This window comes from Rasamsonia byssochlamydoides (genome assembly GCF_041956645.1).
Source record: "Rasamsonia byssochlamydoides strain NRRL 3658 unplaced genomic scaffold VTN77scaffold_113, whole genome shotgun sequence".
In the NCBI taxonomy this organism is placed as follows: Eukaryota; Fungi; Ascomycota; class Eurotiomycetes; order Eurotiales; family Trichocomaceae; genus Rasamsonia; species Rasamsonia byssochlamydoides.
Genome location: NW_027192496.1, coordinates 25,922 through 51,361, shown reverse-complemented (window position 1 = coordinate 51,361; position 25,440 = coordinate 25,922). Strand labels below are relative to the sequence as shown.

The following is a 25,440-nucleotide window of genomic DNA, read 5'->3' as shown; positions in this document are numbered from 1 at the left end:
GCCATGTGATAATGTGTACACTGTACGTATGTATGTACAAACGGAAAAATAAATGTTTTATTTATAGTATAGGGAGGGAATATATATTAGTATAAAATTATTAGAATAGCCTATCTAGTAAATACTTGCTCTGGTTTTTTCCTTAAGCCAATCTACAGTAATATAATTGATAATATAGGGATTTTTTTACATAACTCTTTGGAATTATATTAGCCATGAGATCTCAATCTCAGCCAATCTTTTGTGTTGTTTTTCAATGAGTTTCTGCTATCACTCAGATTGCACTATTACATATATTTGCAGCTCATCATCGGTATATTAAAAGGGGGAAGAAAGAAAAGAATCCGTCTAGAATCCATTCTTGAGCTCATTATGAATACGTCTACTCTACAGAGATGATTTCTTTCCTAGATGTGGAAATACATGATCCAGTCCTCCATCTCCTCCTCCGCCGTCCCCGTCCTCTACAGGCCGCAGAATCTTGTCTTTTTCTTCCTTTTCCTTTTCTTCCTTTTCTTCTTCTTCACGCTTAACTTCACCAGTCGGCTCTTCTTGGGCAGACGTCACCCCGCACGCTCCACGGGAAGTCTCTGCCGCTTCAGCCTCTTCAAGAGCCTGGCTCTTGGCAGCCTGCTTGGCCAGTTGCTGGCGTACACGCTCCTGATAAGCGGCCGACAAGCTGAGGGTTCGATCAACCTCCTCGGTCAGACGGTCCACCTCGGCCTGCAATCTCTCTTCTCGAGTCTGCAATGGGGCATTCTCTTCCTCCCGCGCTTTCTTGTCCGGGTTAGTCTTCTCCCAGAGGGCTTCCAGCTCGTCCAGCCACCCAAGCGCCTTGGCCAATTTCCGTACGCCGGCGTCACAGTCACCCAAGAGCAGAACATCGTCCGTGCGTGATCCGAGACCACCAACCCGCTCCAGGTTGATGAGCAGGCGGGGCGTTTCCTCCCGACAGATCCCGGGGAGGCTCGCGAATGGCTGGACTGTTAGACTTGTGCCCATTACAATGCACAGGTCCGCCTCCGCAGGGAGCTGGCGGTTCAAGAAAAACTCCTCAGGGAGAGCCTCGCCAAAGAAGACGATGTCCGGTTTGACAAGACCATTGCATTGAGGCGTCACGCAGTGCGGTATCTCGCCTTTCTCCACTGCTTGCTTCATCAGATCATGCGGGTAGTAGCTCTTGCAGTCGATGCAATGCTGCGAGGCGAAGCTCCCGTGGGCGTCCACGATCATCTCTCCCGGTAGGCCGGCCTCCCGCTCTAGGCAGTCGACGTTCTGGGTAAAGAGCTTCAGTAAGCGGCCCTTCTCGTGGAGCAGTCGGATGAACGAGTGCGCAATGGTGGGGCGATACCGCCCGGGGTAGAGTTCGCGAGCGAGCGCATAGAAGGGCCGTGGGTTGTCGCGAAAGAAGCTGATGTCAAACACGGCTTCCGGGTTCGGGAGATCGAGATGCGCCAGATTGGAGTAGAGGCCTGTTTCTGGGGAGCGGAAATCGGGGATACCTGCAGAGGTGCTGACGCCCGCCCCTATCTGAAGTTCACTTTTAGTACGGAGTACTGCAATCAAATACAGCGCTGGATCGGAATCCATTTCACCGAAGGCCGGGGAATCCTACCATGACAACAATCTTGCGGACATCTTTCTCTAGTATATACTTGGCAAGCGACTCCACATCCCGGCGCTCCAGCACGCGGGGAGGGGTATTCTCATCCACCGGCGTGGAGGATTCGTTGCCCATCTTGGCCCGTGGACGGCCAAATTTGGGCCGCGAGTGTCTGGGACGGCGACGGCGACCTATGTTGAAGAGCTGAGAGAAGAAGCAGATGGCTCGCGACACGTTGGTAGCAAACAGCTTATCTCTGCATGTGCAGGTAATGTGGCATGCTTTTTCCAGAAATTGCGAAGAATGCATTGGATGGCGGAGACCAATACGTCAGACTGCACTGTCTCCGCAGCCAGTCCCAATCTGGTAAAGCGTGTGTCAGTTATCGATCGGTATCAACACGTGAAATATCAACACGTGAATGTCCTCACATTCATTTCTTGTCCTTTGCCTCATATCTAGTTATGTTCTGCATTCTTTTTATTAGTTATTTTAAATTGGCCAGTTTAAATACTTTTTAAATTGTGCTGTATTTCACCACACTTCTTATTTGAAGTTGCAGGCTACTGGCCTTGCAGGAGTCTCTAATAGCGGGAAAAAAGAACAAAAAGTCACCCAGAGTTTGTATCTCCAGTATCTCTATGACGATAGAAAGAAAGTAAAACCGAATTGAAGTACACAGGCTGAGATAACCAAGTGAGAGAGCACGTGTCCTGTTCGTCTGACACAAATACCACAACATCCATACAACCCTCAACAGAACCTGGGGCCCCTAGCTTAGTGCATAAAGCACCTGCCTGTACCCCTTTCAAAAATCTCTTGTTCAGCTGGGGGTCCCGGGTTCGAGACGCGCTGTCGTCAGTAAAATCCCTGCCTGCCTCGAGTGGGAGGGGTTTTCGTAGCACCCCTTAGTCAGCTGAAAGCTGAGGGGTGTGAGCTTTTTGCTCTTGGATTTTTTTTTTGCGTCTTCTTTTTTCTCCCTCAATATGTTAATATCCGCTGTCTTCCTTCTCGTTGCTTAAAAGAAGAGCTATACAGATTTGAATTGTATATCTTCAGCGATCACCAAATACGATATGCTGCTATGTTGTAGATACTGACCGCCTTCGCCATACACCAATGGGCTTCCCGTTACTAAGCGCCCCATCTGCGGCATGCCAGATTACTTCCGCAACCTGTCAACATCCTACCCCGCGACATCCGCCAGTCCAGGAGGAGGAAATGTCCAAGGTAAACGGTGTCAATGGCCATGTTGAACCCTCCTCGCCCGTCGCCGGCGCATCTCCACCCGACATCTTCAACGCCAGCTCCGTCGCCGAGATCAAGGCAGCCCTCTCCTACCTCCAGGACCAGGAGGCCGCCGTAACGGCTCGTCTCGATGCTCTCGTCGCCTCGCAGAAGGACTTTTCGCGAGAACTCGCCCGTCTGGATCTGCTGCGCGCGCATCTCAGTTCCCAGGCCAGTACGACGCGAACGATCAGCCATGGCATGCTCTCCGGCGCTGCAGCGACCGCGGACCGCATCTCGAGCGCTGTGCGAAAGCTCGACCTCGAACAGGCCAGGGTGAAGGCGACGTTGGAGGTGGTCGAGCAGGTGGCAGAGCTGAAGGCGTGTGTTCTGGGCGTGACCGGTTCCATGGAGGGCCCGCAGGACTGGGAGACGGCGGCCAGCTATCTGAACCGGGCATCCAAGATCCCTCCGGAGGTGGTCAATGGCGTATTCGCTGCCCAGATCGTGCCCACAGCAGAGGTTCCGGATCCTCCCAATGTGACGCTCAACAACGCGGCCGAGTCACTCTGCGGACTGTTCCTGCGAGAGTTCGACAAGGCGGTTAAAGAGAACAACGGTGCCAAAATTACCCGATTTTTCAAGCTCTTCCCGCTCATCGGCAGGTCGGAGGTCGGTCTGGATGTGTACGGACGGTACGTGTGTCAAGGAGTGGCCTCTCGGGCGCGCTCAAACCTCAATGCGGGGACTGGAGGAGCGCAGGGCAAGGATGGCTTTTTCTACGCGAATGCCCTCACCAAGCTGTTTGAACATATCGCACAGATTATCGATGGACATGGGGGACTAGTGGAGCGGCACTACGGTACTGGCAAGATGACGAGGGTCATCGAGCGGTTACAGGTGGAGGCGGATGTCCAGGGTGGCATCATTATCGACACGTGGAGTGATGAACGAAATGTCGATCGCAAGTTAACGGACATCAAATCCTACGCCTTTACATTCCTGGTTCAGAGCTTTCTTCCTGCACAGCGTGGCGGCGGGACCCCTCGTACAGGCTCGCCAGCGAGCAAAGATGGCTCCCAAGGAGCGCCAGCTGAAGACGAGGGCGTCGACATGAAGGAGGTGGATGCAATTCTGAATGAAATGGCGGTCATGTTGGGACGGTGGTCTCTTTACTCTCGGTTCTTGGGCGACAAGTGCAGGGTGTGTGGCTTAACCCCCTTCCGTACATGCTGGTGCTGATCAAAGGAACAGTCTCCTGAAGAAAACGGGGATCTTGAGGCTCCTCTGACACTGCCGGACTTCCTGGTGGAGTCGTCCCTGGCGAAGAAGATTAACGATCGGTTGATCACGCCGTTCAACACGATGACCACCTTCTTCTTACGCCGCTCTGTGGAGAAGGCGTTCCAGCTGGATGAGCAGCCATCGGGTCTAACGTTGAATCCGCACAAGCCGCTCAATGCGGAGCCTCCTCACATCACATCTGCCGTGGACGACATCATGTATATAGTCAACAAGGTCCTCCAGCAGTCCATTGGGACGTCTCAGAGGGCTGTGGTGACCAGTGTTGTACCAACCTTATCCCGGGTACTGGGGTCCGACTTCATCGGCATGATACAGCGGAAGATGCGAGACGAATACTACCCCAAGCCGCCCGTTCAGGGTGCTCAACCGCCTGAGCAGACGGTGATTGCCTTTCTCGTTTTGATAAACAACTTGGATGTTGCTGTCGACTACATTCGCCGGATAGTACAGGGACATGTGGAGAAGAAGTCAGGCGCGGACGGCGGGGAAGATAGCGGACTGCAGGCACTGTTCCCGCTGTCGAACGACGCTGAGGTCGTTGCTCAGGCACTGCAATCTCTATCCACATCGTTCGAGTCCAAGGCGAACGACCTGCTCTCGGACGGCATTCAAGTCGTCTTCAACAATGTCGTGAAGAATCGTCTACGACCGATCCTGGCAGATGCCTTCAGAGATATTGAATACCAACCGCGGGATCACAACGACCCTACAAGTACGTATCAAAGCTACGATCCGGACGAGGATGAGGACGAGGACGCGCGTCGTGCGGAGCTCGTTCGGCCCCGGTTCGCAACCGCGTGGGCGGAGCTACTTCTGCCCATCTCGCGGATCTTGACTGCGACATCTTTTGACCGGCTGTTGACGGTGACGGTGGCCTATCTGGCGCGGCTGCTGGAGAAACGTCTGTGGTCGTATCACGACCGGGTCAATGCTCTGGGCGCCATCCGGCTCGAGCGTGATATTTCGGGGGTCGTTAGTGCGGCGGTGGATGTTGGGAGCGGACATGCAGCGCCGGGCCGGTACCGGCACCGGGAGGCGTTTGCTCGGTGCCTGCAGATTGCGACGGTGATGGCGATGGACGAGGAGGAGTGGGAGGAAGTGGTGAGAGGAGAGAGTGCGGTGGTGGTCGACAAGTTGAGTGCTGAGGAGCGGGCGAGAGCGAGAGCGATGGTGCGGTAGTTTCCTATAAATATGTCGACCTTGATACCTCAGCTGTCTGGATGATGATCTTGTTTCATGTGGATATGACCAGGGAAAGAGGTTTTGTTCGTCGTCGTATTCGTTTTTCCTTCATCGCAAGGGTTGTACTGTATAGACGTGACATTAGCTGGATATTCTCATATATACATACTACATACGTACGTAGTAGTGGACCTCAATCTGATACTATACCTGAACGGTCTCAAGACCTTAGGAACTACCAGTCCTTGCAGAAATCGATTGGATTAGATAGAAGTTCTTTCTGGCCCTGCTGCTGCTGCTGTTTTGCCTCTTGGTCAAGACGACCACTAGTTTGTTCCAATTGCAATGCCTTCTCCCGCGCAGCAATTTCCTCCCTGAGGTAGATCTCCCGCTGGATCAGCTCGTTCCCCTTGGCTTCTTCCTCCGCCCTGTGCCGTCGTATCCAAGTCATTTCTGAAAACCACTCCAGACCAGGACGCCTTATATAAGTATTGATAAAGTTTGGCCAGTTTCTTTTTGGCGGAGTGATCTTTGCGTCTTTGGAGGAGCGTTGCTAGACCCATCATCATATACTTCGCTTTCACTCTCACTTTCTTTCTAGAAGCAAAAGCGAAAAAAAAAAAACGAGAACCAAACCAAAGAAGGTTGCTATCAGCAGAGTTTTATTCTTTTAAGCAGCTTCCTTTCAGGAATAAATCTATTGAATAAATAGAATAGAGTACAATAAAAAATAATGTTTTTTCTTTATAAAAAAAAGGAGGAAGTATTCAAAGAAGCGATATTCTTTCCTAATAGGTAGGAATAGAATACGGTACGCAACAAGGCAAATAAATAAACCTGAAGTCTCTGTACTAAACTAAACTTTTCCCTATCTACAACAGTCTACACGTCAGCATTTGCGGTCAATCTTGTAGGCAGATACCATGATTTAGGTACCTGGAGCCAAGGAGGAGTAGTAGTAATAGGTTAGAGCTACCTAGGTAGATAGAATGGTTGGTTTCCTATTTAGGAATCCACTCTGGATGAATAAATCAAGTTCTATAAGATAGGGAGATAGGGAGGGGTATTTGATTAAGTACTGTTCTGTTTAGGCACTCCCTCTCTTTTATTCCTCTGGGAAAAAAAAGGAGGGTAAGGAAGGAATGAACTTGTCAATATTAAATTAAAATAAATCAGGGTAATTTTTAGGGTGTGTTAAATTAACCACGGTAGATATATCTGATAGATAGATACTAGATAGGGCATTCATTCCATCGTTCCATTCCCCTTCTTATAGTGTTATCCTTTCTTTCTAGATTATAATACTGTACAGTGCATTTTTCCTGTTTTAACGCACTGACTAATTCTACTCCACAGGCAGAATAGTATGTACAGTACGTATGGATGGATGTATGTAGTTACTTTCAACAATCTTATCTTCCTAGACAAATATGGGACGTCACTCAAGCATCTCAGGAGCAGATATCTCAGTCACTGGACAGTGACAGCCATTTATACCATACTGTACCATACCTATATTAAAAGAAATTCCTTTTTTGGTGACAATTACATAAGCAGACATACATATCAATGAGACTTTATAGTAAGGGATATGGCAAGATATATGGCAAAAGATATAGGTAAGATCCAGGAAGCCCGCCTGGAGAGTAGATAATAGTAAACTAGTAACTACATAGGTAGACCATATAAAACGCAGAGCAACTGTCTACCTCTTTGACAGATCACAAGCAATATCATGTACTACTATTTTGGGGAAGAAGGAAAAAGAAGAGAAGAGAAAAGAAAAGAAAAGAAACGTATTTATGACTGAACAACTGACACCTTTGTTCCTGAATAAGGCGACACTATGCCAGTGGCGGTGTGCCGGTCCAAGCCTAGAAGCCAGTTTTCAGTTCTAGTATGAAATTAGTTTTTTCTTGTCGTTTTCTTAGTGTAAGTTAGTTGATAGCTACCACCAGATCGTGTCTCCAAAGCTGGCTGTGGAGAAGACAGCGGACCAACGTCACGCTGTACAGGAAACCGGGGGAGCACTAATTTCGCAACCTGCTGATCGGAGGGCCCATTATTCAGGCTTGGTGATGATAATGGCGCACGAGAAAAGACGTGCATCTTCTAATGCAAGCTGGTGGCTGGATTGACTCGGTGAGCTGAACTGGGCCGTCTTTTGTCCCGCCGTGCCGCCCCACGTTGGCTGGCACCCCCCTCCTTCGAGAAAACAAAGATCCTTCCCTCCCTCCTTTTCTCTTCTCCTTCGTCCTCCAACGATACGCCCTCTCAATTCAATTCAATCCGTCTGTTTTTCTTCCTTGATAGAGACATCCTGTAATTTCGTTGCCTGACAGTCACCATGGTGGGAATTGGACCCCGGGCCCCGCCATCCCGCAAGGGTATGCATCCCCACGTGGAGGAAATCGTGGAGGAATCGTGGAGGAATCGTGGAGGAAATTGTGCGGGGAGCTGCTGACACAGTCACAGGATCCATGGCCGACGTGCCCAAGGATCTCTTGCACCAGATCAAGGAATTCGAAGATCTATTCACGGTCGACCGCGCCAAGCTGAAGCAGATTGTCGACCACTTCGTCAAGGAGCTGGAGAAAGGTATGCCAATTAGATTTCTGCTGTAGAATGACAGCTAGCTGACCCTCAACAGGTCTCAGTGTGGAAGGTGGGAACATTGTAAGTGCCGGTACTACCGCAGGTCTGTGTCTTTCTTCAAACTGACCTCTCCAGCCGATGAATGTCACCTGGGTGTTCGGCTTCCCCTCTGGCGAGGAGACCGGCACGTTCCTCGCCCTCGACATGGGCGGCACCAACCTGCGAGTCTGTGAAATCGTCCTGACTGAGGAAAAGGGCGAGTTCGACATCACCCAATCCAAGTACCGCATACCCGAGGAGCTGAAGACCGGCACGGCGGAGGAACTGTGGGAGTACATGGCCGACTGCGTGCAACAATTCCTCGAATATCATCACGACGGCGAGAAGCTGTCCAACCTCCCGCTGGGCTTCACCTTCTCTTATCCTGCCACACAGGAGTACATTGACCACGGCGTCCTTCAACGGTGGACCAAGGGCTTTGACATTGAGGGCGTCGAGGGCCAGGATGTTGTTCCCCAATTTGAGGAGGCTTTGAGAAAACGAGTATGTCATCTGACGCATGCTGCTGTCTTCAGAACCTACTGACGGATATCAGGATCTGCCCATCAAAGTCACCGCATTGATCAACGACACGACGGGAACCCTCATCGCGTCCGCCTATACCGACCCCGAGATGAAGATCGGCTGTATCTTCGGCACCGGTGTCAACGCGGCGTACATGGAGGATGCAGGGTCGATACCCAAGATCGCGCATTTGAATCTGCCGCCCGACACGCCGATCGCCATCAACTGCGAGTATGGCGCCTTTGACAACGAACACGTCGTGCTGCCACGCACGCCATACGACATCATCATTGACCGGGACTCCCCCCGCCCCGGGCAGCAGACGTTCGAGAAGATGACGGCCGGTCTGTACCTGGGCGAGATCTTCCGTCTGGCTCTGATTGATGTCATCGACAACAAGCCGGGCCTCATCTTCGAAGGGCAGGATGTGTCGAAGCTGCGCAAGCCCTACTCGCTGGACGCCTCCTTCCTGTCGGCCATCGAGGAGGACCCGTTCGAGAACCTGCAGGAGACGCAGGAGCTGTTCGAGCGGGTGCTGCAGATCAAACCCACTTCAAGCGAGCTCGAGATGATCCGCCGACTGGCGGAGCTGATTGGGACGCGCGCGGCGCGTCTGTCGGCCTGCGGTGTGGCCGCCATCTGCAAGAAGAAGAACATTGAGTCGTGCCACGTCGGGGCCGACGGCTCCGTGTTCACCAAGTACCCGCACTTCAAGGCGCGGGGGGCGCAGGCGCTGCGGGAGATCCTGGACTGGGACGAGAAGGAGAAGGACAAGGTGGTGATTCTGCCGGCCGAGGATGGCTCCGGTGTGGGCGCGGCCCTGATTGCGGCGTTGACGCTGAAGCGCGTGAAGGAGGGTAACCTGGTGGGCATCCGGGACAAAGGGTCGATGGAGAAGATGATTTGATATCCTGTCTGGTGGAAGGAATGTCGATGCGACATATGATACACATACACATACATAAAACGGGTTGGGCGGACATAAACGCTTAGCTAGACTATGATTTTGATAACGAATCCAATTGGTTATGAAGAAGCAATCAGTATTCTTCTGTTCGTCGGACGTATAGTATAGGAGGCGGATGCAGGATAAAGCTGAACTCGAAACTCAACTGATCTATGGAATAATATTCGTCTTCAATATCCTTGACGAGTTTCACAACGTTACATGAGATTGATCTTGTTATCGCTATCACCCTGGTCTAGGTGAACTCCTTGACACGATCTCGTCTAGACGAACTTCAGAAGAGCCGACACGACTGTGGACGAGTTCTTAACCACGCCGTCTGGGACAATGGTCACAGCCCAAGCCAGCCCCTTTATAGGTGCTATATTTGTATCTTATAGATAGACGGCGTAACGATCATTATCAACATATTATATACGCCATCCAATGCGAGAATCTCAAGATTCAGATAGAGGAAATATGAGTGAATAATATAAAATTTCTCAATGCTCATAACTTCGAAGGCACCCATTTCGGCTGCGTCTTCTTCGCAAACGCATTCACGCCAATCCGGAAATTCTCCCCCGCGAACAACTTCTCCATATACTCCTCTGCTGTCCTAGCAGTGGCCCCCTCCACGCTAGCCGTCTCCCACGCCTCGCGCAGGCCATGGCGCGTGATGATGATGGCGTCGGGGGAGAGACTGGCGATCCTTACCGCCAGGGCGACGGTCTCGTCGACAACCGACTCGAGCGTTTGCGAGATCTTGTTGATCAGGTGATAGCCCAGCGCTTCCTGCGCGGATAGGCGTCGGCATGTCAGCGCAATCTCGGACGCTACCTGTAGGCCGCAGTTGCGGATGATCCGGGGGAGGCCTCCTGCGGCTGCGTAGAGTCCGACCTGGGCTTCTGGGAGGCCGAATTGGGCTGTGGGAGAGGCTACTACCAGGTCGCTGGGAATCAATTGTCAGCTAATATCCTAGAACAAGGGTGTAAGACTAGGGTTGCTTAAAAACATACCAGTTCAAGCAGATCTCGAACCCGCCCCCCAGCGCATACCCATTGACCGCCGCGAGGATCGGCTTCTTGCCTCTCCGCCGGCTCACGCCCATGAATCCTGTAGGCGGATGGGCCAGGCCGGGAGAATCGGAGGATGACGACGACGATGCTGCTGCTGATGCAAGGGTACTCTGCTCAATCAAGTCCTGCCCAGCACAGAACGCCTTGTCCCCCGCGCCCGTGATGACGGCCACCCGGAGCGAGGGCTCATTGTCGAACCAGCGGAAGATGGCATGGCCTTCCCAGTGGGCCTTGTTGGTCAGCGCGTTGCGCTGCTTTGGGCGGTTGATGGTGACCAGCAACACGTGCGGAGCGGGATACGAGAGCAGATAGGAGGTGGCGACGGGGGGTTTGGTCTGCAGGTTCTCCGCCATTTTTTTATCAGATGGGTTAATTATTATTGTTGATGTTGATGTTGGATTAAGCAAGGTGCTTATGCAATGCAACCCTTGTCTTGCACGACATGGGCGCTATCAACTAATTAAAGCTCGTGGTAGGTGCGGGAGAATAAGCTTATATTGGACCTCGGTAACTGCTCCGGTTAAACTTACCAGCTATTAGTTAACCTAGGTATGAACTGCACATAATACAGTCAAATTAAGCAATATCAAAAGTCTTATTTTTCAATGGAAAGATCCTCAAGAGTGGAGAAATACCTGCTACGAGGCTCATAGTATATATATGCAATTGGATCGAAAGGAATATAATTCCACGAGGTCTCGATCAATACCAATTCAACCAATCCTATAGCAAGTGAACCACTTCTACCCCGTACTTCGTTCCATTCATGTGCGGGGAGATCTGCGACCTCGGCACGCCATAGTTATTAAAAGGGACTAATTACGTAAATTGCCATGGTTAGGTTAGGTCCGCCATTGCCGTACCTAGGTTAGTAAACTGGTATACATGTACTGTATATATATCAATTGAGTCGGTCAACCTACCAACCACAACAGTAGAAACGACTCATGGATTCTCCGCAAGCGACACCGGTCATCATCGGCGTGGGCGACGTCAAGAATCGCTCCACCAAGGTCGAAGATGCCGTCGAGCCCGCCCAGCTCATGCTCGAGGCCATCCACCAGGCCATCCAAGACACCCATCTCAACTCCCTCCAGCAGCAACAGCTGCAGTCGCAGATCGACAGCATCGACGTCGTCCGCACGTGGACCTGGCCCTATCGCGATCTGCCGGGTTTGTTGGCAGAGAAATTGTGCATCCAGCCTGCACCTCGGCACCAGTTCTATACCGATCATGGCGGTAATCAGCCGGTAAAGCTGTTGGATGAGGCTGCCCGTCGCATTGCCTTGGGAAAGTCCAAGGTTGCTGTGATCACGGGGGGAGAAGCTCTAGCTTCACGTGAGATTTCCCCCTCTTCTCTTTCCTCCTCTTCTCTTCTGACAACACATTGTACAGATACATACTGACTGACTGATCAGTGACCGCCTGCGCAAAAACCAATAAGCTGCCTCCCCCTGGCTGGACATCGCTAGACCAACCCGTCGACTCTGTCTTTTCTCCTTCGACTCTGGACCTAGGTGAAGGTATGTTGGACGACGACTACTCTAATTCAGCAAGCAGACACCTGTGAAGTGGATTGATTACTCACCATCGACACGAGCTTGGAGTTACCTGCAACAGACCTCGGCGGGACCCATTCCATTGGCGCCCCTATTCACGTCTATCCTCTCTACGAGAATGCCTTCCGCGCATATCGGGGACAGTCGATCAAAGAGAACAACGACGAATCAGCCCAATTGTATGCCAAGTTCAGCCAAGTTGCCGCGCAGAACCCCCTCTCTTGGAACTATGGCAAGCCAGCAGAGACAGCGGAGTCCATTGGGACTGTCTCGAAGCGGAATCGCATGATCTGCTTTCCGTGTAGGATCCAGCTTCTCTCTCCGACATATTGTATATCGTATTGATAGGTTTGCGTCCAGACCCCCTCTTGATGAACGCCTTCAACACCGTCAATCTGGCCGCAGCATGTCTGCTGACCTCGACGGAATATGCGCGCCAACTGGGCGTACCGGAGAGTCGATGGATCTATCCATTAGGCGGTGCAGGGACGAAAGACAGTGAGCGGTGTATGTATACCCGTTCGATCTCTCCTTGCCCTCATTCACATGCATCCATATCAGACGCTTGAGCTGAGCTGATTTTATTTTATCTATCCTGGATCCAGTCTGGGAACGACCGGATTTCTTCACCAGTCCGTCCATCTCCCACTCGCTAGATGAGGGACTCCGCTCGTCGGGGTTGACAGCAGAGGACATTGACCTGTTTGACTTTTACTCGTGAGAAGAACCCTAACCTGAACCTGAACCTGGACCTCGAGTTGATATTATCGAGCATTCAACAACATGCTGACATGCTGAAAAATAGATGTTTCCCCATCGTCCCCAAGCTCGCCTGTCACCATTTAGGGCTCGATATCCTCAATCCCAAAAAACCAATCACCTTGCTGGGAGGACTGACGTCTTTTGGCGGAGCTGGGAATAATTATTCTATGCACGTATGTACAGTATCCTTACCTACCTATCTCACACATACAGTATATACACATATCTAATACGAGATATTTATGCGGATATATATGTAGGCCATCACAGAAATGGTCCGCCAGTTACGAACCGGCCCGGCAATGAACGGCCTCATCCTTGCCAACGGCGGTGTTCTGTCCTATCAGCATGTTGTCTGTCTCTCGTCGAAGCCCAGATCATCATCCTACCCCGACAGGAACCCTCTTCCAGAGGTCATTACCGATGTCCCCGTTCCACCGATCGCGTTCCAAGCGGAGGGGGAGGCTATTATTGAGGTGAGTTTGAGTTCACCCTGTTTCCTGCTCGCTTTATTTACTTTCTCATGGCCTCTCATTCTATATATACACATATCCATCTACTTTGAATTTCCCCCTCTTCGTTATATATATCCACATAGCAACTGATTTGATTTTTTTTTCTTCGATCTTCAGACATACACAATCGAATTCAACCGCTCCAACTCCCCAGAGAAAGCCTTCATCGTCGGCAGACTAAAAGCTACCGGAGAGAGGTTCGTCGCCAATCACGCGGATGCAGAGACCCTGGCACGGCTCGCGGGGGTTTCTTCTTCATCAGCTTCTTCTTCTTCTTCTTCTCCTTCAACTTCGTCGTCGTCGATGATAGTTGACTTCGAGCCCATCGGTCAGATGGGGGTTGTTTTTGTCGAGGACGACGAAGAAGGATGTGATCTCAGCGAGGGAGGTGGTCAAGTGCAAGTGCAAGGGCAAGGACAAGGGCAAGGGTTAGGGCAAGCGAAGAAGCGAGAGGGGAGGAAAAAGGGGAGGAGGAACCTATTCTCCTTTGATCGGAGGAAAGAGAACAGGAACGGGAAAGAGAATGGGGATGGGAGAGGGAAAGGGAGAGGCTTGTCCGGTGCGAAGTTATAAATATATGTAAATATGTATACTTATTGCAGATTCGGCTTAAAAAAAAAGGTGCTAATATAGTATATATGAACGTAGATGTAAGTAATCTACAAATGGATGTATGACCTACCTAAGTACTGTACTTACTGTCTAGACGTATAGTTGGTTAGATTATTATGTGCCGAGTGTAAGTTAGTTCGATAGATACCTCCCCCTGTCTTTAATAAACCAGGAACTGACTGACTTGAAAGGAAGTCAAGTCTTGGACGTAATTTCGTCTTTCTTCTCTCTCTCTAGATGAGAGGGAATCACGACCAATTCGTCCGACTAGTGACTATACTTTTAATATAACATGCGTAATCTACAACCAAATCCAGTTCTACATTCCTATACAGATGGCATCGCATGGCATGCAAGACAGGCAGGAAAAAAAAAGGCAGAATACTAGATACTAGGCGACTGTCGACTGTCGACTGACTCCTACCCATGGATCTCCCACAGTCGGATCTTCCCCTGCTCGTTGGCAACGGCCAGAATGTTGGACTCGGGCGAGATAGCGACGGAGGAAATCCGTCCAAAGGGGGTGTTGGAAGTCGGCCAGTTGCGGTAGACGGTGCATGATGGGAGGTGGACTGTCGAATCGCAAAGTTAGTATACTGGTTTCTAACAGTAAACATAGTTCCTTCAGAAGAATGAAACTTACTTAATCTTAGAGCGTCCCTCTTCCACCGACTGGCCATCACGAGAAGCTGACCGTCCGCCGAGAAGACGAGGTGGCTGATCGGAGTCGTCAGCTGGTCCAGCATGCGGACTGGTTTGGGATTCCGAGGAACTGCCTCCTGAATATCCTTCTTCTTCGACGCCTCCGCTTGAGCCACCGCGGCCTGCCACGGTCGTCGGTCGTAGATATTGACGATGCCGCTCGAGCTGCCGACTGCAACCCACCGGTCTCCTCCCAGCTGCGTCCGCCCTGACGACCCGCCCAGACTGAGCACCGTCGTGCCGACAGCTCCTTCGTCCGTCCAGCGAGCAACAACCCGACGGAGTCGTCCATCCCACTCTGAGATCTCGCCGTTCTTGCTCGCAACGCACATACCCTCTCCATCGCTCCACCATGCAAAATCGGCGACACCGCCACGGCCATCGACGCGCACCTGAGCAATCCATTTCCCTGTGCTCGCATTCAAAACGTTGATCAGGCCGCCGCCCTTGCGCGCCGTCCCGACCAGCCCAATATACCGTCCACATGGAGACAGTTTGAATCGCTCCATCGACTTCTGCTCCTCCTTGCGCTCTGTCATACCCTTGACCTTTTCCACCTTCCCCGTATCCAGATCCCAGATGTGGAAGTACCGTCGACGACCGGAGGCAAAGATCCTGTTTCCAGTGGGCGGTAAAAACGCCGAGGTATGGATGGGTGTATGTCGGATGTGAAGTGAAGTGAGGAGAAGATTCGGGGACGGCGCGTCTGGAGAGATATGATGCAGGAATAATGTCGACGCAGGACCGGATGACAGCAGAAGGGGGTAATGTGGGTGAAACGAAAGAGAGTCGATAGAGGACTATAAGAGATATTAGCCAGTCTCGAGTAGATTCGCAATTTGAAGAAGCTTCCTTACCGGCTGATTACCACCAACATCTTTGAGCCGCTGAATCTCTATGACCTCCTGGCGCAGTCTCCTTTTCTCACCCGTCTTGTTGCGCTCCAGTTTCAGGAGATCGCTGGCGCCCTGGAGGAGCTTGGCCAGCGGCTGCGTGGACATTTCGCTCTCATCATCCGTGTCCATCTCGTCCACACTCGAGACCTCGTCAGAGTCGATGCTGCCCATGCTGCCGGCCCTCTTCCTTCGCTTGACGTTCCGTTCAGGATTGGCCCATTCGGGCGTGGGATGCAGTCGCAGGTACTGCCTGCGTAGACGTCGAATATACTCCTTTCCGCTGATGAGATCCTCTGACTCGGTGACGCGCAATTTCCTCAGTCGCTGGTTGCCCGCCAGAGAAACGGTCAAGCGCTCATCATCGCTGTCCACCCAGACAGCCTGTCCAAACTCGTCCGTCTCCTCCTCATCGGATGGCGTCGCAGCGGCGGGAACAACAGCACCTGGCGTCTCTGCTGTACCTGAATCGAGGAAAAATAGCTGGTGAGCAGGTTAGCAACAATCCTCTCCATTTAGCTGATTCCACTCACATCAGCATCTGCAACGTCGTCCATATCCTGGTCGTCCTCTGCACCCTCGTCATCCTCGCTGGCATCTTCATCGCCGCTCCTCATAGCAATATCGGTCGATTGTCGACGTCGATGGCTCTTCAATGCCTCGTGAAAGCCCTCGTCATCTCCGAACAATAGCTTCTCTAGTCTTTTCTCCGTTTCGTCTTTCTCCGGGACCTCCTCATCGCTGGGTTCGTTGTGATCTTGGTCTCGATCGAAGTCATCTTCTTCCTCATGCCTGTTCTCCTCGAAAGGAGACGCGGCTGTTCTGGCGGAGGACTTGGCCTCTCGCACCTTTTCCTTGACACGAGACATCGTGCCCCTCTTCTATCACCCTCTCGATCAAGAAATTAAAGCTGGTGGTGTGGATATCCTGAAAACTGTCACAATGATAACAAGAACAAAACCCGACACCTCAAGGGTGCGACAGCTGAGTGAAAATTCTCTTATCCAGCACGGAGCCGAATTTTTGGTTCTCTGCAAAGATCCAAGACTTTTTTTTTCTGCCGTTGCGGCTCTGCGGCGGAGCTATGTTAGCGCGGGCGGAATCGCACTGCGGAGTGGACCCGCTGATAACAGATAGCACGTACCGACTTAGGTACCTGTCGATATGAACGAGAGTGCCAACTTCCTGCACTGAAGAGGCTAAATTGACTCCGGGTTAAAGAGAAATCAAGAAATGAATGTTTATACTTGGTGTATGTTGTGAATGAGCAGCAACAAAGTAACCGCCGAGGAAGCGTTTGACAAGATTATATGCCATAGTTAATCAATAGCTTCACATAATAATATATTAGACAACTAGATTTCTTTATGGACATGTCTCTGGTGAGAGAAGAGGCACGGTTAATGTATACAGTATAGACGTAAGCAAAGGGAATAAGCTCCTTCACTTCAGCAGACATAACACAAAACCGATCATCATAGCCATGAGGCAACCCTGCAAGCTTCGTAGAAATCGAGTTGTAAAACGCCATCAGCCACCCGCAACGCCCTAACGCACTAGACAATATAACCAAACAGTATATGGAAAGGACGGATCCCCCCCCATCACCGGTTCCGTTCACGACGTGCATGTTCGAGTCTGTAGTTGCTCGACGACTGCCCTCGGAGAGAGTCCTCTCCATCAGTCGCCGGGTCGTATTCAATGGAATCCTGACTTCGAGCAGCAGCGTTCAGCTGTGAAGAGAGATACACTGGCTTGCCCATCTCTTCATCGTCCGACTCGCTATCTTCGTCGTCACTGATAGCGGCCAACAGAGCGCTGCGATGATGTCGGTCATCATCCATCATCGCCTCCACAATGGCGTCTTCATCCAGCAGCGGTTCGTGGTCCACTGGGACCTGTTTCTTGATAAATGTGTCGATGATGTAATACTGAATCGCGTTCATGATGACCGGAAACAGGAGCATCACAAAGATAATTTGGACGGCCGTATTCCCTTCCGTCCACCGCAGGGCCCAGTCTCCAACCTTTACAATAACAGGGAACATCTGGATGATGAAGAAAACGCATATCTTCATCCACAACAGGCCGATGAAATAAAGTAGCGACTGCTTAAACCACCACATGGCTTGGGGAGGGTGTCCATAGTTGCCAGACTCGATAGATTCAGGAGGATTGGCAAGAGGAGTGTATAGGGCAAGGCGGTTGACGATACGAAGAATGAGCACGAGAATCGGGATTCCAAGCGTCGTCTATTACAGATGAAGGTTCAGTCAGCTGTGATCTTGCACACAGTCGACAGGTCAGCGGATATTGTACTTACATCGATTCCCAGGTTCAACAAGTAGAACGAACATGGGTTCGGTTGGTATGTCCGTGTGATCTCGAAATGACCCGCGGAGAACATGGACATGAGCAGGTTGGCCAGATGCAGCATCGCCGAACCAAAGACCTGCTTGGAGACATCAAACACCCAGATCTTCACTGGCCGTTGCGGCCTCTCTTTCCATCGCTTGTAGACGAGAGATAGCAAGGCCAACGCTCCCAGAGCGGCTTGAATCAGGAGGGAGAATGGCCCAAGCAGCTGGCACTCGCCATTCTGATCGGGATCCTGGCTCTCCATCACACCAGGTACAGCAGTAGGAACTGACATCACAGAAGTGATGCTGGGATGAGGTATGCTGGCTGCTGTTGCTGCTGCTGAGGCCACCGTAGGGGACGGCACAGGCACCGTCACCATCGTGGCCAGCGTCGAGACAGCTGCACGATCCATTGGCTGGTGGTGCTGCCTCTGAGCAAAGAGGCGAGGCGCCACTAACGCTGGGCGGTGGACCTAGTGCATGAAGCAACACCCAACAAAGCACTCGAATTACCCACGGAATGCAAAATCGACTTCAAATGTACTGATGAAAAGGAGAATTGGATCATAGATTGAAGGTAGTTAGCCCCTTGACCAGCAGGGTGCGCTGCCCGGCAGACTTGGAGTGGCGATGTGACGCAGCGGTCAACATGCGGAGAAGTTGGGATTAGCCTCAGCATAGCTGGGCTCCGGGCGGAGACCTGCCGCAGACAGAGGCGGTGCAGGCGACCATCGTCTGGCATTATGATAATGCTCAATAGTGGTTAATATGGAGTTCTCTTCTCGTACTATTACATGAAGTTCAGAGACTACAGCAAAGGATTTGTCTCGTTATCGTGACTCGACTAAAGCAGCCCACAGGCTCGACAATCTGTGTCATCATCCCAAACCTGGCCAGGATATCATTCTTGCAAGCCATTCATCCGCCAATAAGTTCCATCATCATGAATCCAAAGCTTTGAAAACCCGCAATAAAAGGGACAAATAATAAAATAATAAATACGTAGAAAGAAGAGAGGGGTAAAAAAAAATCACATGGAACGCCAGAGACCCAGGACCCCGTCCGTGATGGACACTAAGACGACCCTTGCAACGCCTCAAGTAGGTCTATGCCCAGTGGTGATATCACTTGCAGAAGAGCACAACATGAAGACGTCATTCTATCCCGTGCTGCTGTTTGAGGCGTTCTAAATTTTCTTGTCTCTCGGCGAGGTCCTCTTTCGAGCGGGCCATCTTCTCGGGCTGGTGATATAGTACTGTCGGATGGGTCGCTAGTCAGCATTGTGACGAACTGTGACAGAATTTCTGCTCCAAACTCACCAACAAGGTATCTGTTCTGGAAGTTGAAGCCATTCAGCTTATCGCACGCCTGCTTGGCATCCATGACGTCCTCGTACACGACGAACGCAGTTCCCTTGGTATTGTTGGAAATACCTTGGCGAATTTGCCTGGAGAGTTGAAAGAAGAATTATCAGCCCATATCCTCCTGAGTTGAAATGCTGGGAGCAGTGGCATCGGCACGTGCTTACCGGATCGGCCCAAATTTGCCAAACAGACCGAAGAGATCCTCTGCAGTGACGTTGTAGCTATTCCAGTATACTCCGTCAGCCAGCCTGTCCTCAAAATCCTTCGAATGATATGTGTCTATGTAGTATGCTCTGGAGAAGGAAACAGGTGTCCGGTATCGGCGAAATGGGGTGCTGGTCAATTGAGGTAAGCCTACCTCAGGTTCTTCACGAAGAGAATACTAGACAAGGAGACGTCCAGTTAGCCATCAGACCATTCAACCACAGGAAAAAAGCAGTCCTCTTGAGCTCCCCAGCAGGGCCCATGGAGGACCATCAGCGGAGGGGCTCGGAGAGGACGAGGGGCACGCGAGAGAGAGAGACCAACCGATTGGCTTCGGGGGCGAGCTTCCGGCTCATTCTCGTGCGGAAAAGAAGTCAAAGGATTGTTGATGCAGTATAGAAAAGATACCACAGTGGTACTGCAAGATTGAGAGCTAGCAGCAAGAGCTCCAGCAAGATCCAGCCAGGCGGTACAGCGATGGAGAAGCGACGGAGAGGCTCGAGTGACAGCAGAGGTTCGCCAAGAGTGGATGGCAGCCTAAAAGAGACTAGCGCCATCGGACTCCGTGAGGCTTCCTCGTGGTGAAGAACAACAATAGAGCGTCGACAGAAGAAAGGCACGTCAGCCTGCAATGGGTGCAGTCAGTGAATAGACCAGTGTGATAGCATTGTCTTCCGTCTCAGTAGCAGCTCAGCCCGCTCGTAGACTTCTCTTTCTGTAGAGTAACGCGTGCGTCTGCTGCTGGCGGCCAAGCGTCCGGCTTCTTCGGCCGGAAACGACCTCAGCCTGCCTCTCGTCCAGCCGGCCTACAGTCGACCTGCAACCACGCCTCCTCCCCTCAGGCACCTCATCAATTCCCCATCGTCCTCCAGCAATCTGCCTTCTCTCGTCCTGCGAACACCCAGGACGACCTTCTTCCGCTGCTTCTGGCGCTGCCTGCGCCCGCCCCCGTCTGCTTCCGCGCTGTGCTTCCTGCGCTCGCTTTTCCTTTGGTTCCCCCCGGGTCGAGCAGAAACGACTTCACCTCCCTCTCGTCCCAACGCCTCCGCGCCGCGCCATCCTCCGTCCTCTCACCTCACCACCACCGACACCTCCCTCATTTTGCTCGTTCTTCATCTCTGGCGGCTATCGCCTCTGCGCGCTTGCTCATTCGGCCGGGCATGACTCTGCAGTCGCCCTTGATCGCCGGTCTCTAGCCCGCGTGGTGCAGACACACCCCCGCTTCGTACCCGCCTGCCGCAGAACAGGCCGATTTCCCTTTTCTCTTCTCCGCCCTTCCACCACCGCATCCTGCCCTCGAATCCATCCATCCTCAATCTCCGGATGGCGAGCGCTTCATCCTTTTTGAGCCACCTCGGGGGTCGTCCCCCGCGTTACCGCACTCCTTCGCCCCCGCGACGCGCCGTCGAGCCCATCTCGCCCTCCTTCAATCCCGACGTCCGCATCTCGTGGAATGAGCGCAGCGCCTTCCGGCCATCAGATCTCGAGCGCGATACATACCTGCAGAGCAATGACAGCCGTCGGGCTCCGGACGGTGCTGGTCATCGCCAGCAGCCCTTGGCGGACAGTCAGGCTCTGCATCCCAGATCCGGCCATCCCCATCACCGCTCCGGCTCGACGATCGACACCCTTGCGACTATTGCGTTGGCAACGAGTCCAACCTTTGCGCCTCTCCCATACGAGCCTTCTCCTAATCAGAACGGCGCTGCGGCAGGTTCTCCGCAGCTGATGAATCACCACGACGGTGACTACGAACGACCCGCAAAACGTGCGCGGTCGGAGAAAGATCTCTCACCTACATTCGAACGCATTGATGCTGCCAGACCGTTGACCAGCCATGCCTCTGTCTTGGATAGTATGAAGACAGATGCAGAACTCCTCCTCAACTTTGCCAGACCAAGCAACTTCCCTCCTCTTCCCCCCGTGACGAAGACGAACACCAGCGTTGATGGATCTTATCATCACTATGGGACGGAGACCAAATGGTCCATGGCCGTCGGTTTTACCGGAGGAGGGCATGATCCCCCGCCGTATGCGTTCTCGGAGAATGGTGTCTCTCCCTCCCGTCTCAGGTCTCACTCGGAGTCTGCAGCCATCGCGCGACCGGCCATCCCGGGCTTACGACCCAATACGAGCTCCTCGACGCTTCCACCTGTCACCTGGGATGGTGAGGAGGCCAAGTGTAATGGCATCAACCAAACTACTCAGGCGATGTCTGATGGGTACAACAACAACGACGACGACATGAAACCTCAATCTCGGAATGACTCTGCCAACGGAGTCTCTATGGACGTCGTGCCGGAGACCAAAGAGGAAGATGCCGATTCAGATGACTCTAGTCAGGCAAGCTGCGCAGCTTGTAATTTGGTGCGGATCAGCATCAACGGCGATGAGGACCAAGGCGAGGTGACCTGGATCAATTGCGATGGGTGCAAGCGGTGGTTTCACATCGTCTGCGCGGGCTTCAAGAACGACCGTGAGGTGCGGACGGTGGATAAGTTCATCTGCCGCGAATGTCGACCCATTCATGGCCAGACCACCTTTGTGCGTAAGTCATCTCGCGCCCGCACCGCGATCGACTATGCCGGTCTCAACCAGGGACTGGTCAAAACCTCGACCGACTCTCCCCAGCATCATTATATCCAACCCATCAAGGAGGGCAAGATCCGCTTTTTACCGGAGAACTTCCCACGCATGCGAGCCGAACTGGTCACTGCCGAGTTCTTCGAACGAGGCGCGGGCATGACAGAGCCCATCGTCATCCCCGCATCGCTCAACCCTCGAAACTCGGCCGCATCTCCGGTCGATCCCGACTTCGACAACCTCGTCGGGGAGGCTCCGACGCAAGAGATGTTTGATGAATTACTCGAACACCTACCGGATGAGCCGGGCTCCGAAGTGGTCGTCGACTGTGGCCAAGATTCACTGGATATGGTCATTCCTCAAGGTCTGACTGTTCGCAGGGTGGCTGAGCTCTATGGTCCAGAGGAAAGAGTGGAGGTCATCGATGTGAAATCTCAGCAAGGGGAAGAGAAGAAATGGAACATGCAGAAGTGGGCTGACTACTACGAGAGCACGGGACCCAAGGTGGTTCGAAACGTCATCAGTCTCGAGGTATCTCAAAGCCCGTTGGGAAGGTTGATCCGTCGACCGAAGATTGTGCGTGATCTCGACTTGCAGGATGCCGTGTGGCCTGAGGAGCTCAAGGCGATTGGCGACTATCCCAAAGTTCAATTCTACTGTCTGATGTCCGTTGCCGACTGCTACACGGACTTCCACATCGATTTCGGTGGCTCCTCGGTTTACTACACCGTCTTGAAGGGGAAGAAGACCTTCTTCTTCATCCCTCCCAAGGAGAAACATCTGAAGAAATACGAGGAGTGGTGCAATTCTCCTGCCCAGGACACTACCTTCCTCGGTGATCAAACCAAAGAGTGCTACCGGGTTGATCTCCAAGAAGGCGACACGATGCTCATTCCTGCGGGCTGGATTCACGCTGTGTGGACACCGGAAAACAGCCTTGTGATCGGCGGGAATTTCCTGACACGCATGAATTATGGGATGCAGATCAAGGTCGCCAAGATCGAGAAAGACACCAAGGTTCCGAGAAAATTCAGGTATCCTTTCTTCCAGAAGATCCAGTGGTACGCTGCTCTGAAGTACTTGGAAGACGATCCGATCCCAGACAGTGTGTTGGAGGCGTTTTCTCGGGACGAAAATTATCGTTTCTATCGCGAATTTCCAATCTACTACGAGTTTGGAGAGCGAGCAAACAAGGCTGCTCCTGGGGACCCTTACTACAATGCGCGCTTTTACTCACAAGCCGAGTTGGAAGGCTTGCCTGATCTGGCGAAATACCTTCTCCGAACTGCACTCATTGCCGGTGGCTACTCCGTGGAGGGAGTCACGATGGAAGCCAGGAATGCTGTCAAGCGATCCATCCCGAAAACCCAAGGGGATCCGATTGATGTTGTTAGGAAGTTCGGCGTGTGGGTTGCCTGGAAACGAGGGAATGAACCCGCTCCTCGGTGGACCCTACCTGGCGCCATCACAGCCGATTTCAAGATCGAACAGCTGGAAAAGAAGCCAGCCGGTCGACCCAGTCGTCGATCTGAGCGCTATGCAGATGCTCAGCGAATGTATGCTGAAAGACAGCGTCTGCAACGACCGTCTGATCAGCCTTCCGATGCCCCCAACGGTTTGGTGAACGGCGTTTCAGTGCAATCTGACAACAGCACGCCTGTTCCCCACCGGCTTAGCATATCCAACCCTCCTGTTAAGGAAGAGGCTCCTAAGCCTCGGAATGTTAACAAGGGTTCCGGCCTGGGACCGAAGAGGGTCGCTTGTGATGCGTGCCGTAAAAGACGGATCCGGTGTCGCCATAAGGATGAGCAGAATGATGCGAATGCGATGAGACCTTCGTCCGCGAAGCCGACAACGGTGTTCGACTCGGTAGAGATCCAAAACCAGTCAATGTTGGCTCGTGATGCTGCTTCCGTTTTGAATGCGCTGGCATCTGCCGCGACGGAGACCGGTCTCCACGATGGCAAGGTCAATCGCTTTGAAGGATATCCTGCGGATGGGCGCAATCCAGCCCTCTTGGATATGCAGCGAAGCGCCGTCCCTCGACCAACTGATGGAAGCCCTAATAGTGTGAAGAAGGGAAGAAGCAAGGCATGCGATGAATGTCGGAAGAGCAAGGTATGTCTCCTCTTTCTATATACGATTACCCTGTTTGCTGACGAAGAGCAGCGTCGCTGCATACATGATGAATTCGGCAGAATTGATCCGATCAAGGCTCAAGAACGTTCGAAACCGCGGGCTGCAGCCTCGTCTAAGCGACCCCGACCCAACGACGACGGCACGGCATCCGCGACAAACAAGAAGCCGAAACAGGAAACTTCTGCATATCCTGTGAATGTCGCACAAAAGGGGGACGACGTGGCTGTTCCATCGGTGTCAGATCTTGGTAACAATGGCTTTGTCGCTGCAGAACACGATCATAAAGTCTCTTCCAATGTCCAGACAGTCCAGTCACCCCCAGCGGAGACAGTGTCACCGGAGTATGCGAGGGATAATATCGGATTGAACCAGATTTCATATGAGTCCCCGCCAGCCGTCAAGGCAGATGTTGATGCAGAGAAGGTTACCGCTTTGCCGATGCAGCCTACAGAGCCTGCGACTTCTCTCGTGTCGCCGCCAACTTCGCTTGCAGGGGAGATGGATGTCTCACCAGAACAGGGCAACGGAGAGATGCATCAATCGGTGGAAGGAGAGCACGATGCGTTACATACTCCCACATCAAGCTCTCGTCACTCCTCTCGTCAGCCTCGACAGGTGGACCGTTATGTGCCGGAAGCAGCTCCACCCAAAGCCACGAACAAGTCATCTTCTCGCCCGTCTACGAGTGGTACAAAATCCACCAGTGCGAAGAAGCCTACATCGCGGCCGACCTCGTCGCACGCAAAGAACAGTGCTTCGCCTGCTCATGACAAGAAATCCGTCTCGTCCACGTCACCTCGTAGCAAGAGCATGAAGCAGCGACACAGCTTTGCTGAGAGCGAGACCGATCCGGAGAGCTTGAGATTGATCCGAGAACTACAAGAGCAAGAATTCGGGCTGCGGAGGCGGACTACGAGAGTTTGATAGGATGGAGTTAGCAGTCGTGAGACAAACAAGCATCCATCAAACCGGTACATCATGCGCTAGACCTGATTGGTCGTATGCAAGACTGAACAAAAGCGACAAGCTTCACTTCTTTTCTTTTTTCATTTTCGTTTCAATCAGTTTGTGCTTTATTTCAGGAATGCAACAGGGAACGAGCGCGAGTTCGGAATCGAATCAATCGGATTGGAAAGGTTCCCGGCGCGCGTGTATTTGATTGAAATTGGTTGGGCGTTAGTAACCAGGATGGGATCTTTGGCTGCACATTCCTTTCTCTGTTGTCTTTTTATCTTTTTATTCATTC

The 25,440-nt window shown here is 52.2% G+C and overlaps 9 protein-coding genes across 9 annotated transcripts; 4 read left to right on the top strand and 5 right to left on the bottom strand.

Annotated features, from left to right (window-relative positions):
- Positions 1 to 387: 387 nt before the first annotated feature.
- On the bottom strand, positions 388 to 1,738 carry VTN77DRAFT_1009 (uncharacterized protein; the record flags this gene model as incomplete). Its single annotated transcript, XM_069416694.1, has 2 exons — positions 388 to 1,530; positions 1,616 to 1,738. 2 exons carry the CDS (start codon positions 1,736 to 1,738, stop codon positions 388 to 390), a joined length of 1,266 nt encoding a protein of 421 aa, XP_069273156.1.
- A 2,457-nt stretch (positions 1,739 to 4,195) lies between these two features.
- On the top strand, positions 4,196 to 5,314 carry VTN77DRAFT_1008 (uncharacterized protein; the record flags this gene model as incomplete). The annotated part of the gene is made up of 1 exon (XM_069416693.1): positions 4,196 to 5,314. One exon carries the CDS (start codon positions 4,196 to 4,198, stop codon positions 5,312 to 5,314), a length of 1,119 nt encoding a protein of 372 aa, XP_069273155.1.
- Positions 5,315 to 7,664: 2,350 nt separating this feature from the next.
- VTN77DRAFT_1007 (uncharacterized protein) lies at positions 7,665 to 9,383 on the top strand (the record flags this gene model as incomplete). Its single annotated transcript, XM_069416692.1, has 5 exons — positions 7,665 to 7,704; positions 7,793 to 7,915; positions 7,968 to 7,993; positions 8,048 to 8,455; positions 8,508 to 9,383. The coding sequence occupies 5 exons, from the start codon at positions 7,665 to 7,667 to the stop codon at positions 9,381 to 9,383; spliced, it is 1,473 nt and encodes a 490-aa protein (XP_069273154.1).
- Positions 9,384 to 9,932: 549 nt separating this feature from the next.
- Positions 9,933 to 10,854, bottom strand: VTN77DRAFT_1006 (uncharacterized protein; the record flags this gene model as incomplete). The annotated part of the gene is made up of 2 exons (XM_069416691.1): positions 9,933 to 10,374; positions 10,442 to 10,854. 2 exons carry the CDS (start codon positions 10,852 to 10,854, stop codon positions 9,933 to 9,935), a joined length of 855 nt encoding a protein of 284 aa, XP_069273153.1.
- Positions 10,855 to 11,448: 594 nt separating this feature from the next.
- VTN77DRAFT_1005 (uncharacterized protein) lies at positions 11,449 to 13,770 on the top strand (the record flags this gene model as incomplete). The annotated part of the gene is made up of 8 exons (XM_069416690.1): positions 11,449 to 11,839; positions 11,920 to 12,024; positions 12,122 to 12,361; positions 12,421 to 12,567; positions 12,666 to 12,777; positions 12,866 to 12,995; positions 13,083 to 13,298; positions 13,648 to 13,770. 8 exons carry the CDS (start codon positions 11,449 to 11,451, stop codon positions 13,768 to 13,770), a joined length of 1,464 nt encoding a protein of 487 aa, XP_069273152.1.
- Positions 13,771 to 14,369: 599 nt separating this feature from the next.
- On the bottom strand, positions 14,370 to 16,413 carry VTN77DRAFT_1004 (uncharacterized protein; the record flags this gene model as incomplete). The annotated part of the gene is made up of 4 exons (XM_069416689.1): positions 14,370 to 14,521; positions 14,593 to 15,451; positions 15,509 to 16,027; positions 16,078 to 16,413. The coding sequence occupies 4 exons, from the start codon at positions 16,411 to 16,413 to the stop codon at positions 14,370 to 14,372; spliced, it is 1,866 nt and encodes a 621-aa protein (XP_069273151.1).
- Positions 16,414 to 17,148: 735 nt separating this feature from the next.
- On the bottom strand, positions 17,149 to 18,317 carry VTN77DRAFT_1003 (uncharacterized protein; the record flags this gene model as incomplete). The annotated part of the gene is made up of 2 exons (XM_069416688.1): positions 17,149 to 17,796; positions 17,868 to 18,317. 2 exons carry the CDS (start codon positions 18,315 to 18,317, stop codon positions 17,149 to 17,151), a joined length of 1,098 nt encoding a protein of 365 aa, XP_069273150.1.
- Positions 18,318 to 19,058: 741 nt separating this feature from the next.
- On the bottom strand, positions 19,059 to 19,828 carry VTN77DRAFT_1002 (uncharacterized protein; the record flags this gene model as incomplete). Its single annotated transcript, XM_069416687.1, has 5 exons — positions 19,059 to 19,159; positions 19,224 to 19,351; positions 19,433 to 19,489; positions 19,627 to 19,650; positions 19,797 to 19,828. The coding sequence occupies 5 exons, from the start codon at positions 19,826 to 19,828 to the stop codon at positions 19,059 to 19,061; spliced, it is 342 nt and encodes a 113-aa protein (XP_069273149.1).
- A 967-nt stretch (positions 19,829 to 20,795) lies between these two features.
- On the top strand, positions 20,796 to 25,118 carry VTN77DRAFT_1001 (uncharacterized protein; the record flags this gene model as incomplete). The annotated part of the gene is made up of 2 exons (XM_069416686.1): positions 20,796 to 24,173; positions 24,225 to 25,118. The coding sequence occupies 2 exons, from the start codon at positions 20,796 to 20,798 to the stop codon at positions 25,116 to 25,118; spliced, it is 4,272 nt and encodes a 1,423-aa protein (XP_069273148.1).
- Between the last annotated feature and the right edge of the window lie 322 nt (positions 25,119 to 25,440).